General features: G+C 42.6%; 1 protein-coding gene across 3 annotated transcripts; it reads right to left on the reverse strand.

Annotated features, from left to right (window-relative positions):
* Positions 1–6,884: 6,884 nt before the first annotated feature.
* MUL1 (mitochondrial E3 ubiquitin protein ligase 1) lies at positions 6,885–15,352 on the reverse strand. Of its 3 annotated transcripts, none has more exons than XM_043531740.1 (5): positions 15,305–15,352; positions 13,901–14,035; positions 12,606–12,693; positions 11,887–12,007; positions 6,885–9,168 (listed from the first exon to the last, which is right to left on the reverse strand). In XM_043531740.1, exons 2-5 carry the CDS (start codon positions 14,021–14,023, stop codon positions 8,439–8,441), a joined length of 1,062 nt encoding a protein of 353 aa, XP_043387675.1. In that variant the 5' UTR covers positions 14,024–14,035; positions 15,305–15,352; the 3' UTR covers positions 6,885–8,438. The 3 variants fall into 3 exon arrangements, with proteins under 3 accessions (XP_043387675.1, XP_007067778.1, XP_037737100.1); XM_007067716.4 differs by lacking the exon at positions 15,305–15,352 and adding an exon at positions 15,007–15,124; XM_037881172.2 differs by lacking the exon at positions 15,305–15,352 and adding an exon at positions 14,849–15,044.
* Positions 15,353–16,034: the final 682 nt, after the last annotated feature.

The following is a 16,034-nucleotide window of genomic DNA, read 5'->3' on the forward strand; positions in this document are numbered from 1 at the left end:
TCACGAGTACTAAACTCCCATGCACTATTTTCTATTTCTTCATGAAGAGTCTGGCTGAAAGCCAGCAAGACAAGGTGGGGCAGGAGAAGGAGGGGATTACCTATGTGACTGTGCATGTCGGAGACATAATGGGAATCTTAGCTCTGCTATCATGCTTTACAAAGGACGGCCGGTATCATTAACCTTGTCCGGCAGCTGGCAAAACTACAGGCAGAGAGAGAGGAAGTGACTTGCCCATGGTCACAGGGATGGTCTAGGACAATGATACTCTGACCTCAGAGATTCAGGAGCCAAATTAGCAATCAACATTATCCAAAAGAGCCACAGCAGTGTGAATTCATTGTTTCATTTACTATAGTACTATATACTTTATATATAGAATTCTTCTCACAGCAAATAAGTTAATAACTTAGTGCAAGTTGATAACTTAATTGGTTAATAACATAATAAAAGTATCCTGACTGGTTAGTAACTTAGATTGGTTAATAATTAAATCACACAGCGTTTTAATATTATGTGCTGTCAAGAGCTGCAGCAAACATGTTGAAGAGCTACTTCCAGCCCCCACTCTGAGTATCACTGGCCTAGTAGCACTAGGGACAGAACCCCAGTCTCTTTACTCCCAGACCGGGGCACAGTCCGCTGGACTATAGTGCCTCCCCCTTAAGATATAAAAACAATCCATCATTAAAAGGAAGGCAGAGAATGTAAAGAGCTAGAAACCCTGGAAAAAGCGAACATGAGGGGAAAACACACACACACAGTTGTCACTGCATCGAAAACAACAGATGCACCAATTTGTTTCTTTAGATATTCAACATCTAGCAAGTCGATCAAGCTCTCTCTTTGAATTCTGTCCCTGGAGACAGCTGCAGCTAAGAGCTGAGATCTTGACAGATTCTGCTGTTTACTGGTGCGTTGCTATTAATTCTATCAACTAAGGACATAAACGGATAGCAGTTAAATTGGCAAAGGTTCAGAATCCCCCAGATCCTGAAAAGAGGGGACTAATCAAGTGAGGCCAGGCTGCTTATCGGCAATCCTCCAACAACTGAAAGAGCTTTTCTGTTCAGAAAAGTGAGTATTAATTTGGCATCATTGCGTCACCTGCTTGTCTCAATCATTTTAATAACAAAGTAAGTTTACAAGTAAATTATGGGGCTTTTTCCTCCCCTCTAGCCCCCAGTTACCCCTTCATATTCAGTTTGGGATCTGAGAGTCATATGGAGTTATTCTCTTCTGCTGCATCACCACCCATGGCCATTGAGCGACCTCCTTGTCTACACACTGTGGCCTCCATGTACTTCCATTGCTATCAGTGGGTTGGCACATGTTAATCGATTGGAACTTACTACATAATTCTGTTCGAGGCCTGAATAGAACCCAGCTCACTTCTCTTTAGCTCTGCAGACCTAACGGGAGTAAAAACTTATTTTTGACAGTAAAATCAGCGAATCTGATTCCTAACACAAACAAGGAGCAGACCTGTTGAGTAAGAGGGAGTTGTTTTTCCATAGCAGCTTTTCAAAAGAGACGGGCACTTTGAGCTACACAAGAGATCATTTTTATGACATCATAAAATGCAAGGAAAGTGCTTTACAAGAAGATAAACTGCTGTAAAGAGACACTGAAAATTAAAAGACATTTAGAAAACGTAACCAGGGAGAAAAACAAAGAGAATGCAAGATAAAAAGAAAGGAAACCACCTTTCCCACAAGAGAATGAGAAGCAAATAAATGAAAGGGAGGGAAAAAAGAGACAGGAACATAGAATGAGAAGGAATTGTAATACAGACTAAAGCACCAGTTTGGGCTTACTTAGTTTCCTTTGCAATAATGCCTAGAAGTCTTAAATGAGATGAGGGCCTCATTGTGCTTGACACTGTATATACACAAAGTAAGAGAGAGTCCCAGCCCCAAAGAGTTTACAGCCCAAATAGACAAGACAGAACACGGAAGTATTCGTATCGCCAGTGGACAGGGGAAATGGAGGCATAAAGAGATTAAGTAATTTGCCCAAGGTCACAGTCTGTAGCAGATCCAGTTACTGAACCAAGGCCTCAAGAGTCCCAGTCCAATTCCTCAATCACAAGACCATCTTTTGTCCCCTGGCTTGTAGATGTTTAATTAAAATGGTCAGTGAGCATTGAGTGGCAGTCTCTGTTTCATACCAAATCCTGTTGTCTCCCTTTCCTTATTCCCTATTGAGGAGTGAACCTCATGGAGAGAGAAATTATAGTTCACATTGGAACGAAATACAATGGTCATGATATACAGAGAGCCATAGAACAAGGAGTGACCATATTAACAACAACATGCATGGTTATAGCGATTTTCATCATGAAGGATCTCAAAGCACTTTAAAAATTTAGTGTTTTACAAACTATACACAGGATAGGGATCATTTCAGTCACCACTGAACTGCAGCCACCTCTGGGGGTGGGGCACGACAGCGGTTTAACAGCAATGCAAGAGTTCAAGACAGAAAGTGAGGGGAAACACCTTTTTCTGAGCAAATCTGTGAGGGAGAGGCAAGGAGAGATTTAGGAAATGTGACCAAGACATGAGAAGCTCAGTATTATAGGATTCATTACATCAATCCCCATTAGCATCCTTCTCCTCCTCAGCTCTGATCAATTCTACTGCATTGCTCGACTGAAACAGGTGGCTGGGGAAGTGGAAAATAAACCCTCATCTGAAATGCATTGACAGGTACAATGCTATCACAGGAGTGGGAGTGAAAGCGCCCAGTGATGAAACAGAAATAGCCTTGAGTGGCAGTTCCCTCTTCACTACCGCTCTTCATTATTGCACCCTCCCACCCTTAGCTCTCTCCTCCTCTGCCTGACCCCACCATTTCTAGGAGAAAGAGGCAGCCTGTTAACAGATACGGGGACTGGCACTGCAGTTTTTGCTAGAACTAGTATTTTCAAGAAAGCTCAGTGGTGAGATAGCCATAGCGCCATGTACTGTATATCATGGTTCTATTGCGCCATCTAGAGTACAGACAGGACTGGACACGGCTAAAAACTTGTGGAAAACCTACAGCTTCAAATTCTGCAGATTGAAAGCTTCTGAACATTCTGTTACAGATGAAACGTGTCCGGTTTAGGAACATGTTATGGTCCAACTGCTTCCGAAAGTTGATTATGCAGTTAGTCTCACTGCTGCAAAAGTGTCGTCTTTGTTTTGGTAAGAAGATGATAAATGAATCATCGGGAATAGCACCAAGAACGGCAAGAGGCAGAAAGGTCAGTTTCATTCTGCCTGTGGGGAGTTTCTTGATTCACTGCCTGATTACTAACCCTCCAGGGATCTACTTTCAGACCAAGCCTATGAAAGTTAAGTTCTTAAATTAGAGAAACTCCAGACTAATACCGGACAACTGGCGTATCAGGAAGAAACAAAGCCCCATGAACTTCCATTAATAACTCTTAGTTAAATGTGAATCCGGCCATAAAGAGACTCTCACAGAGGAGCCAACATCGTAACTTAGAGTTTCCCATTTCTATTTTTTAAAAGACATGCATAATATATTAAGCCGTTATTTCTTCCCTTTTCAACCCAGCTTGCCCTGGATCTTGTGGACAAGCCCGTCAATGAGACATCCATCTTATCACTGCAGGGACTGAGTGATCTTTTGACTTGGCCACAGGCAGGGAAACTAGACTGCAGTGAAGATGCTCATTGTCAGAATGCCAGTCTGGTTGGCAGGGGGATACAGGAAAGGAGAGCAGCGAGTCCCCACTGGTCTCTTACCACCATTTAGATGTCTCAAGCACTGAGTCGTAGGCCTGAGTGGCATCCCCTCTAATCCCCACAAGCCTGCTCTCTCAAGTTATGGGCAGAGTAACTGGGCCGCACTAGGGCCTCAATGCAGAGCTCTGCAGTTTCACTGCAGGATACCAGCAACTGCTTGATACATATCCTGTTTCACAAACATGCCTTGGATTGTTTCGTTGTAAAACTAATATAGAGAATTTACCTTTTAAAAAGACTCCGTTCAGCTCTGGAAACAGTTCTCTTAGGGGAAACTCACCTGTCTATGTCTGCAATTAAAACTAACTACCCATGGTTTTCGTGAGAACCCCAAAGGGCAATGGCCCGTGCTCTCTGTCCCAGTTTTGCAGAAGCAGCTCATACTATTCCCAGAGCTGACATAATCCTGGACGCTGGGACACAAAGATCTCTCGGTTTAACCTTGTTAGCATTTAACAAAGAAACAAAACACGTAATTCACCCTTTATTCTAGCGGCTGACAAAAGGAGCGTGTGTCAAAGAGGGAGCTGTTTTCATTTAAAACAAAACAAAACAAAAACAGCTCTGAGCTCTCAGAGCAAAGGGAGTCCCAAAGTGAGGATTATAAAAGGCTGAAACTCCTGTTCAAGTTCACTGACAGCAGCAAAAAGTGTGACAGCTGTGCTGTGCATGATATAACCTTTAATGGTGTCAGTTTAATGTGCACAGTGCAGCCATCATTCTAGCACAATGTGTATCAGGGAGTAAAAACAATGAAACAGCTGTACAGGAAGTGACTAACAAGCACATCTGGGAGCCGTGAGGGATTTTTGGAGGCAATAAAATGGAAATTTTTTTGTCCAAGATTGATAAAGTAGCTCAACCCACTTCAAAATAAAGTGCGGTTCTGCTCCTCCTGGCCCATTTCAGCCAAAAATCCTGGATTAAATGTCATAATGAAACACACCACAGTACAGCAAGCTCATCTTGCAAGGCAGGCCCCGGTAATGTATTCTATTTCCATGACAACTACACCAAACCATTCTACTGATAAATGAAGAATACACTGTGATCAGAGAGGAAGAAAAAAAGCCATTGTCCCAAATTCCCCCCCCCCACACACACAACCTCCAATAACCTTCACAATCCTTGGTACCTCACACAACAGAGGATTAATGTACCAGGGCAGACAAGCCAGGGCACAGGACGTGCTGGGCACAATGTATGCCAGAGAGAGAGATGCTTGTTAACACAGGTGAGGGTATGACGACAAGTCTGAAGGTGTCACTGTGAGCTGTGTAATGAGGACATGGAGTGGCTCTGGGGTAGGTGCGGTATCTCTCAAAGCATCTTACTCTCTTTTTCTGGCATATGCTGGACTGGCTTAGGATACAAGAATATAAACAAACACACACAGATCTGTCAGAAACCTTTTGCCCCGCCAGCTTAAAGAGCCACACAGATCCAAACTACATGCTGGATTTCAGTGACAAGGGCAGTTGCAAGAAGAGGTATTTAGTCTATGTGGAAATGAGGTAACAGGTAATTTCACTTATCAAAGCAACTCCTTCCTAGTCAGTCTGACGGAAGGGCCTCTACACAAGGCATCGGGTAACAAAACATCAGGAACTAGGATATGAGCATAAACAAAGAAAACATCTGACAGTCTCCCCTTGCTCCTTTAGAGCATCCCCATTCTTCTATCATGGTTAGTTGGGAGAATGTGGCGACATGAAAAAGGGCAAAGTCATTAAAGTGAAGTTACAGACAAACTGGCCTGCTGCTAAATCACATCAGCGGTTTGGAGTGCTCCTCCTTTGACTGATTCTCTAACCAATGGTCCCTTGACCTGTTTGTGCCATACTCACCGGGGGTGAGCATCTACCATTTCTCCAGAGAAGGTGATGAGGAACAGGCCAGTGCAGGGGCAGAAGAGGGAAGAGAAAAAGGATGACAACCTATTTTGTACATCTTGTGCCTAAAAAGCAAGGGCTTGGCAGACTTCTAGTGCCCAATAGCAGCAGAATGGGAAATGCAAAGTGCTTTGAGTAAATTACGTACAAGACCAGCAGCCAAAAACCCCAAGGCTTTGGGCAAGTTTCAACTTCCAGGTCTTCATTATCCCATTTGTTAAATGCGGATATGTACCTCATGCAGTTGTTTGAGATTACCCATTTGTAAAGATACAGACCCTCCCTCAGGCTCTTGTTCCAATACAGGAGCCTCAACTCCCAGCCAGATCCTTGATTACAGTATTTCTTATTTGGAGCGGGGAGCCATACTGCAACACATTAAGCACTGCTCCACTCGGACAGAAGGAATACTGAGACTGATGGAGACTGTCTCCCTTATCATTACACTGACCAATGGCCAATGTAGGGCCAATGACTATTGAGCCTTACATGGTTTAACTGTCTTAGTACTACTGGCACTAAACGGAGACCTGACATCTTCTCTGAACTCCAATTTTCCAGTTGTGCCTATCAGGGTCTCTAGAACTATCACAGCTACTAAAACACAAATGGTCAAAATATCAAGACCTCCATTAAAAAAAAAAAAAAGACAGGCCTGAAAAGCCATCCAAGCTCCAGCACAATTCCCTTTTGTGCCAAATTACTTTTAACCCACCAACTTCCATTGGAGTTGCCACCCTAATCCGTCTCCTCCATCCTCTGGAATGTTTACTCCTGTATATATGAGAAAAATCCTGGCCCCTAATTGCTAGAATCTGTCCTTGATGAGCCAGCGACTTTCTATGTACCTCCTTAGAGGTATGCAGTAATGTTAGCCAATCCAAACATGTTATATAAATGAGTGCAACGTTATTGGCTGTGAGCTCCAAGCCAGTAGTTTATTTTCCAGGGATGTAGTGAAATCCCCTCTTCAGAATGAGTTTCAAAGTTACCCTTTTAAAATTCATGGCCATAACAAAAGTTGAATACACTAGAAATATCTCAAAATGTTTTGAATGTACAAAAAACACAATACATCCAGTGACTTCGTGTTTACTGAATAAGAAGATTTGATGTCCTCCAACATAAATATTGACCTTAATGTCACCCTGTTCAGGAAGTCTTTATATTCCATTCACGAATAGTTTCCATCTATTATTTAATACGAAATTTGGGAAATGAAAGAGATTTGTGCTTTCTTTTTGCAGATAAATGTTTATTTGTAATATACATGGTATGAAATAAAGAGGAGTACCGGAGTATCAACGAAGCTTTGCTTTATGTTGTGGTCAATGCACAAATATGCAATGCACCCCTTTGTTTCACAAATGTTGTGAAATAGTACTGAGGGTGACCAGCACTCTGTGGTTCACCACCACTCATGAAATCAGAATGTTAAATCAATGAAAGAAAGAAGGCAAAATGGTGTATTATAAAGTACATTTAAAAAAAAAAAAATCTAATCCCACTCAAGATTTTACTTTATAACCATACACTGTCTATTGTCATGATGCTGCTTGGCCAATTTGTGTATGTGTCAGAACAAACAGAAAGCAAAAGAAATACATACAGCATAACACAAGACTCCAGAGGAGTGCTGTTCTCGTATCGCTTACTGCTCTATTGCTGGGAAGTAGCAATGTTTAGTCTGAACTCATGGACAGAGACAGAAACTTTTAGAGTCAGATTCCAAAAGCCCAAATAACAATCCCATCCATCATCTCCATTCCAGTTCCTAGCCTGACATCACTACCAGCCTCACTTACTAAAATAAGGGACATTGTCAAAATAAAAACTCATGAGAAAGGAAATTTCTTGCCTGCTCTACCACCCACTTTAAGATTTGTTTAGTTTTAATAATCTAAGTCAAATTTACTTTTCACCATTGATGCCCTTTCCTTTTTGCATCCAACTCAAGCTTGGACAATGAAGCCAGACAGGTGAATTTCATTGTCTGGTTTTTGTGTGCTAGCATGACGCAGTTGTATATGGATTTCCAACGCTGCAGAGAAAGGTTTAACAACCAACCCCATATGTTTTGTGGTGGTGGTAGGAGAACAAGGAGAGGACAATCTAATTAAATAAAGTATTTCATGAAAATATTTCCATTCATATGAGGCTTTGTAAAAGCCTTTAAAAAATCCCTAACGCTAAATTCAGCCCTAGAACTACTTGACAGCATCACTTTAATCCTGCAGTCTACAGGCCATCTCAGACTAAAGCTTTTTCTAGCCCAGATATTTCAGACGCTGAAATCAAGTGGGATCAAACCAAATCTACAGTGACTGCAGATCCAGTTACAATAAACCAGTAACACAAAGTACAAAAATCAAAAGATATGTAGATACCGACGGTAATAAACACAAGGGATTGGAAGTGCAGAAAGAGAAACATTACCTCACCAGCCTAATAAAAACTTCATTTCTGGAGATTGCATAAACCATCCTCAACGTCTATTGGGGGTAGTCTAAAGGAAACTCAATGCACTCATTAGCTGGATTTGCTCCCTTTAGGACTAGTTCTTTGATTAAGTTATAACCTTTATGTCAGTTCTGCCTCTGCAGTAAAATTTCTACTTTTGCTTTTTGGATCACAAGGCAGTCTCACCTGCTCACTCTTCTCCCAACAAATTTCACCCCCCAGGAACAGCAACTGCCCAAGTTGCCAGACAGGCCAACCAGCTGGAGGACTTGAGAAAACCCCTTAAGAGGGGAAATGTTTTTGCAAATTGCTCCAAAGCCTCAATCGTTTAGCTGTTGTATAAGGGAACCACCCTAGCAATCGCCTGCCTACAAATAGGGCATTTCTTTGGGTCTGGAAGTGCCTGGTAGCACTCGTCACATGAGCAGACGTGCCCGCACTCCAGAAACACACACGACTTAATGTTACTCAGACAGACGACACAGACATTTTTTACAGTGTCCCCACCCTCAGTGTTCATGTCATGCCTTAGCTGTTCCTGAGTCTGCCTGAATTCATCTTGCATTTGTTTCAGGCGCTGCTTTTCCCGAAACTCCCGGTACTGCTTCCTCAGAATGAAGAAGAGTGTGGCACAGGTTGCAAAGCCGAAAATGACCGTCAGGATTTTCCAGAGTTTGACATTTGATTCTTGCTTCTTCAGCAAGGAGTCAAAATCCAGGCTGCTCAGATAATACTGCAACCCTTGCTTGGGCGGCTGCAGCTTGATAGTGTTGTTGTCTAGGACCAACTCTCCCACTCCCGTTAACATTGCTCCGACCTTCAGCATCTCTTCAGTTTCTTGGATGCCTTTGGGACGTTCGCCGCTAATGTAATGGCCAATCACATCCGTGAAGGACTGAATAGAGGGATGGAACTTTTCGTACACTGTCTCCAAGCTGAGTTCTGCAGAATCCAGGGGCTTTACCACTCGTACTGTGACGTTGGCACCATCCTCGTGCGGCACCAAGTCAAAGGGCGTTGCATTGGTTCTCTGGTGGATGATCTTTTCACAGTCATTCCTGGTGGAGGATAAGTGAGTGAGAAATAAAGCAAATGCAGGCATAACCGTTTTGCCATCAGCTGGAACATGTGACAAGCAAAAACACAAGCCACTTTCCCCTAATTAACGACTAGCCGTGAAATAGGTGTTTAATCTGCTTTGTTGTAAACACACCATCTTCAAGCCCTCTAGTCTTCTATAAGATGAGGTTAAAAAATCTTCAAAAGATAAAATTAGTCAACTTTCAGTGTATCCACAGCAAGGAAAGAAAAATCTTTATCAGCATCTAATCCTACATAAATTAAATCAACAATGCATCCCTCCTCTCACATACTTGACAGTAGCATAGTACAGTGTTGTAAGGGCCAGCTAATTAATGTTTGCAAAGCACTTTGAGGTCAGTAGACAAAAAGTGCCAAAGAACAAAATATTACATTAACTCCCCTGGAACAAGTACCTTCACGCTGCTGGAGCCATTGAAACTTTCTGCAGCATTTGATCCTCTTGAAAATGCCCTCCTTCACATTTGTGTGCCATAACCTGGCTTTTGGGAAAAGCACTGGTACTATTTGAATCCTATTTTTACATGTCCTAGCAAAAGTTTCTCTTGGTCAAAATAACTGTAAAGCTGTTTCTTTCTGTAGCAGTGTTGCCTGGGGGTCTGTATTAGGCCCTGCTTTTGTATTCTCACACTTCTGCTTAGCTCCTGATACGGAAGCAGACGCTGCACTTCCCCTGGCAAGAAGATGACACTCAGACATATCTAATTCCATCTAATCTTCCAAATGGGTTTCCAATTTTGACAAATTGTTGTGTGGCAAGAAGCACTGCACGGCACATAAGCAATTTTAATAAGTGTAACTCAATTAACTGAGGCTTTGTTTAGGCTCAGAGAGTGGAGCAATGATCCGGTTTCAGCAGGTTCATTTGACAATGCGACTTCCGATTCCTTCTCCAGGTACTGAGTCAAGGAATCATGTTCTCACCAGATTTATCATTTGAATTGTGCTGTAGGTCTATTATTAAGAACTCATTTTAACATCTGGGGAACATTGCCAGGTTGTGACCATTGTTGAATATGAGCAATTTACAGCTGTTGACAAATGCTCTTAAACTAGCTAGGCTGGATTAGCATAATTCTCTATTTTCCAGGTACATGAGGGTCACAACACATCCTGGTCTTGAAATCTTTATGCAGGCTCCTCCATAAATTCTGCAATAATTTTCGTTTATAAGGCTTTTGGGAGAACACCTCCCACCCCAAATGACACTTCTACTTCCTACACCCAATAGTTTCATGCATTCTCTGAGTAGGCTAGTTATGTGAAATCACCCAATCTTGAAACTTTAGGGTGGGGACTAAGGGCTTGTAATAACGACTCTCCTCACACTTACAGAGTGAAATACCCTCCCCGATGTAAACAACGGCAATAGAGTTCAAAAGTAGGTTAAGGAAGTGACTGTTTGCTGCACACTTCAGTTCACCATCACTGATTTTTTTTATGATTTTATTGAACAGCATTCAGACTTGGTGAGGAATGCGCTGTGAGGCTCAGATTATTGTTGTTGCCTCTGCTCATAATAATCCACACTACTTTAAGGCTTTGCCATTCCCACCACTCGATTGCCAAGGAATTAACAACAAATGCATCACAGATTATGTTGGAAAAACTTCACAAAACAGTGTAAATTGCCCCTGCAGTAGCCATTAAAGGGAACAAATAAAGCTGGTAGGGCCGAAAAATCTGACCTACGTACATCAATTTGTGAAGAACATGAGTGTTTACAGGTGTCTTCCTTCCCAATTACCACCATCAATTACCCTGCTCATCTCAAGGGAAAAAAGAGAAAAAAAGAAATAGAAAATGGGTTTGAGAGAGAAAAGTTTTCAGCTCCTAAAGAAGGACTTAATATGGGGAATGGGATGGAAGATGTTAAATCTTATTAAAAAGTATCCATGACATGTACATGCACCTTCAATACATACACACTTTAAGGGATTTACAAACTTTATATATAGGAATGACTTCGCCCCACACTGAAAGGCATTCACCCCCCGAGGTCGATCGCAGCAGCTACTTAACACTGCATAGCAACCGTACGCACCAGTTTCACTTACCATCACAGCCACTTTTTCACAGCAGAAAGAATTTAAGGAGCCAAAATAAATGGCATTTGGCTAGGACACCAAGGTTAGCAATATTACTTCTCACGAAAAGTGTCATTTGACCTCCAGTAACCAAGTGGTTAAGGTTTGATCCGAATGACAGCATTACCAGCAGCAAAAAATAGTCTGACAATCCACCCTGGAGCCTTGGTTCAAAATTGATCAGTAACCCATCCAAATACTGACTAGACCATTTTAATTGTTGAATGATTCACATGTCCATTCAATTCCAACACACTATTTGTCTGGTTTTGAAACAGCATCCATAATTCATGGAAAACAAAATACCCAGCCAGCTAGTTACTAAGTAACCTTGGTTTACAGGCTATTTTATACAGAAGGAATTGCCCTATAGTTGCCTCTCCTAACAAGTAAACTGAGCTACAAAATCTAGTTCACTGCCAAACTCCTGCATTATTCAGTAGACTTCATGACCAAATGAAATCACACCACTGAATTACCCCACCAAATTCAATACCCAATTACTTTTTTTTGGCAGCTGTCTTCATCATAAAGCCAACAGGGGGAGCATACATGTCTGGATCTTTCCAAGAAGAGAAGTACACATACCAGATATGGGTTGTTCGATTCCACACCATTTTATGTTCCCGTAGTGTCAGCCTTTGAACTACCCCCTTGCAACTGTCCACAAATTGGCTGTTGAGAGTTTCCTTAACAGACCGCACAACACCTGAAAGACACAGAACTATTTTACCAAGAATTGTAAAGGCTATATATTCGTTAACCATTATCTATTATACATATCATTTTTATTACATATAAAATTAGTAATGCCAGAGTTAACCCTGTTATGCAACAACAGAAGACTATGGTACAGACAGGCTAAAAATATAAGAAGAGAATTAGTGCTTTGAATTGTCAGCAACTGTCCCAGATGAAGAACTAGAATAAGGTCTAGAGGGTCAGGAGGTGGATACAGGCTAGGCAAGGAAACAGACACACTATTCTAGGGAGGCTGCCTGACTTTCTATTCTAATGGAGGTCACTTAATGTAAGGACTTGTTTGGGATTAGACAGGATCCACAGGAAACATTAGGAACTATTTTATACATGTATGTGCTGAGCCTACTGCTTGAATTGGAACTTCATTATCCTTGTGAGTTTTGCTGGATGGTTCAATGTTTTCTCGACCAACCTCTGCTTTAGATACCTGGACCAGAATCAGAGATGCTGGAGAAAAGTTATTTTCTTAGAAGAAGGGAAGGTGAAATGGAAAAGATTGGAAGCTATTAGAACCCTCTAGTGACCCAGGCACTTATGCACAATACCTTCAATAACTGCATACGGGACACATTTTCCGGGTGCTTCCATAAGAATGGTCTTCAAGTCTTGATCTAGATTCACTTTTTTTGCTCCCTATATACAAAAAGAGCCATATGTATCAGTAGTTATAGACTAAATGTGTTATGAAACAGATGTAAAAGAGACTTCTCGCTTATGACTGATTTCTAAAGACTGTGTTGTGCAGATAAACTTGGGGGTGGGGAAAGGAGGGTTTTGAGGAATAGGAGGTCAGTTCAGTGCTAATTTACAATAAGCACTATATTTAGGCTTGGGAGGGTTAGATTTTTATTGGTAAATGTCCATTTCACCATACACATACAAATCGACAAAAAAATATATTTCCATTGAAAAATGCTGCTTGAGAACTTATAAGAGTTTGATTGAAAGATATTTACTTTGTATATTTTGGCATGTGATGTTGACAATGTGTGTTTTAAGTTACAAAGCTGGAACTTTTTGAATCTCAATGTCTACTGTCATTAAATAATTGTTGCCTGGCCCTTCCACAATTTCCCACAACTGTGAAAATTTAAATTGATAAAAATTAAAAAAATAAAATTAAATAATCAATATTATCTGTCAAAATTGTCAAAATATAAAAAATAGAATTCTGCCAAGCCTAACTATATTAACTCTTTTTCCTCCCTAATTTTAATAGGAAAACTTGACTTTTATCTAGTGTTTTTCCTCAGTAGACTTCAAGACACTTTACAAAGAATGTCTGTATCATTATCCCCATTTTACATATGGGAAAACTAAAGCACAGACCGGTAAACTGACTTGCCCAACATCACTCAGCCCGTCAGTAGCATAGTTAGGAACAGAAGCCAGGTCACCTGAGTCCCAGTCTAGTGTTCTATCTTAAATCATCAGTGGAAATTACTTGCTATCATAAGTGTAGCAGACATAAACATGTTAATCTAATAAAACACCTCCAAACACACTTATCACACTAGTTAGTTTAAGCTATTACAATGAAGCAATCCCTGAACCAGTTTTAAAATATTGAAAAAAACAATATAAAGGGGGAGCACTCCTGGGAACAGGATAAATACTGCACCTTCAAACAAATGGAGAACTAATAACACACTCTACAGCCAAATAAAGACATAAAATATTCAATTAAGAGAAAAACATCTCCAAATGAACTAAATATTTACTCATTGGAACACTATTCTTTTATATGGAGTTTCTAACCTATGATTGTGCTACAGTGTTACACACCAAATTATAAAGTTAGTACTTTTCAATAATAAAATAAATATATCACACAACTGACCTTGAGGCTGTGAGCAACTTTAGATTTCTGCCTGTAAATGGAGTACAGAATTGCTGTGACAGCCGAACTGGTGGCCAGCAGTATAAGTTGGCCAGTTGAAGGCCGCCCCCCACTTTCCATCATTGCAATTTAGATCTAGTTCAAACATATTTAAAAAAAACAAAAGGTTACAATAATGATCAAGTTTCAGAGTAGCAGCCGTGTTAGTCTGTATCCGCAAAAAGAAAAGGAGTACTTGTGGCACCTTAGAGACTAACAAATTTATTTGAGCATAAGCTTTCGTGAAGTGAGCTGTAGCTCACGAAAGCTTATGCTCAAATAAATTTGTTAGTCTCTAAGGTGCCACAAGTACTCCTTTTCCATAACGATCAAGTTATTAAGAGACTTTCCTGTGGAAACTGCTTTCCTGTCACCATGCTTTTGAGAGGAGGAACAGACCTCATTGATAAAAAGGATTTACAGTGGTCTCAATCTGAGCCAGAAGCACTGAGCCATCTGAGAGGGGCGAAGAGGAGGGTGAGGGGGAGAGCAAGAGAGGTAAGTTCAGGAAAGCAACGAGGATAGCAGTTCAGGAAGCAACAAGGATAATTTAGACGCTGATAGCTCCTGGCAGCAAGGGAGAGTCAGCTGGTGTGCACTGTATAAGCATAAGCAAAAGCAGGGCTGATGTCAGCTATTTACTGTATAGGGATAGTGGCAGGAGGGCGAGGAGAGCAGTCAGTGTTGAGCGCTAGCCTCTGGGAAACCCAAATGTGACCAATGGGACGGGCGGGCGGCCGGGCAGGCCCCCACCCCCATCCTACCTGTCCCACCCCCAAGAACTGCCCTCCTCGCCCCAAACACACCCCTGGTAGCCCTAATCTCCCCAACCCCCAGTAGCCCTACTTGCCCCTACACCCCCCTGGATCCACGCTCCCCCCCCCTTACTTTCCCTTCCCCATCCCTCACCCCGCCTCCAGCGTCGTCTCCTAACGCCCCCAGCACACACAGCGCGTGTCCCCCGCAGCCCGTGGGGGGAAGGGGGCGAACCCCTTCCAGGGCCTGCCCCCCACAGGACGCCCCCGGCCGCTGCCTCCTCCCGCTGTGTGCCAAGGAAGGACACTCACCCCACCCCGCCCTGCCAGGCCTGTCCCTGTCCCTGTCCCTTCCGGCGCGGCCTGATGACGTCTGCGCCTACACTCTATCCGCCCGCAGCAGCGAGATGTAGCGGGGCCATAGAGAGTAGGGCTAGAGGAGACACGCGGGGTCCTCCACTCCCCCATGCCTCTGAGACAGAGTCCTCCCTGCTTTCCTCTAGGGCTAGAGCCCCCCGCCCCATCTTCTGCATGGCTCCAGCTCGCCCAGTGCCTGCCTCTGGGGATGGGAGCCAGGGCCAGGGCTTCTCTTCCCAGCTCTGCCCCTCACCTGTGCGCGCGACCTGGCGCCACCATGATCCCTGCCTCTTAGCTCACCCTTCCCATGGGTAGCTCTCACAGCACTTTATACCTGGGGAAACTGAGGCATGCAGGGGGGAAGCGTTTTGCCTAAGGTCACCCAGCAGGCTGGTGGCAGAGCTGGGACTAGAACCCAGGTCTCTTCAGCCCAGTCTGTTGCTCTCTCTGTTAGGCCACACTGCTTTCTACATTTATGTACTCTAATCCCAGAGCTTGGCAAGCAGGAATCATTTCACCGAGAGGCAGTACTAGCCCAGTGGGGTCCTTAAGCAGGAATAGCCTGAGCCCTACTTACCCCACATCCACTCCCCTAAATATACAAATTGCATTATTTCCACAAACCAAAATATATGCCAACACAACACATACAAATACACTTGTTAAAAAGTCCATGTTAAATAAGATGAACGGTATTTTGGGGGGTAATACTAAAGTGGGGGGCCCTTGAGCTGCTTGGGACCTTAAACAATTGTTTATTCTACTTATGCCTAGCGCAGTCTTCACCCGCTGTTGAAGATCAGAGGCCTTTGGGGTGGAATTCAGCACAGCACTGCACAATTGGTCAGGGCCAAATTTTCAGATGTGGTGGGGGTAACAGCTAGACACCTAAGTAATCCATATTTAAGCACTTAAGTATGTGGCTTAATTTTCTGAAACATTAGGCACAACTCCTGTGGAAGGTTTCAGAGTAACAGCCGTGT

This window comes from Chelonia mydas, chromosome 18, assembly GCF_015237465.2.
Source record: "Chelonia mydas isolate rCheMyd1 chromosome 18, rCheMyd1.pri.v2, whole genome shotgun sequence".
NCBI lineage: Eukaryota > Metazoa > Chordata > Testudines > Cheloniidae > Chelonia > Chelonia mydas.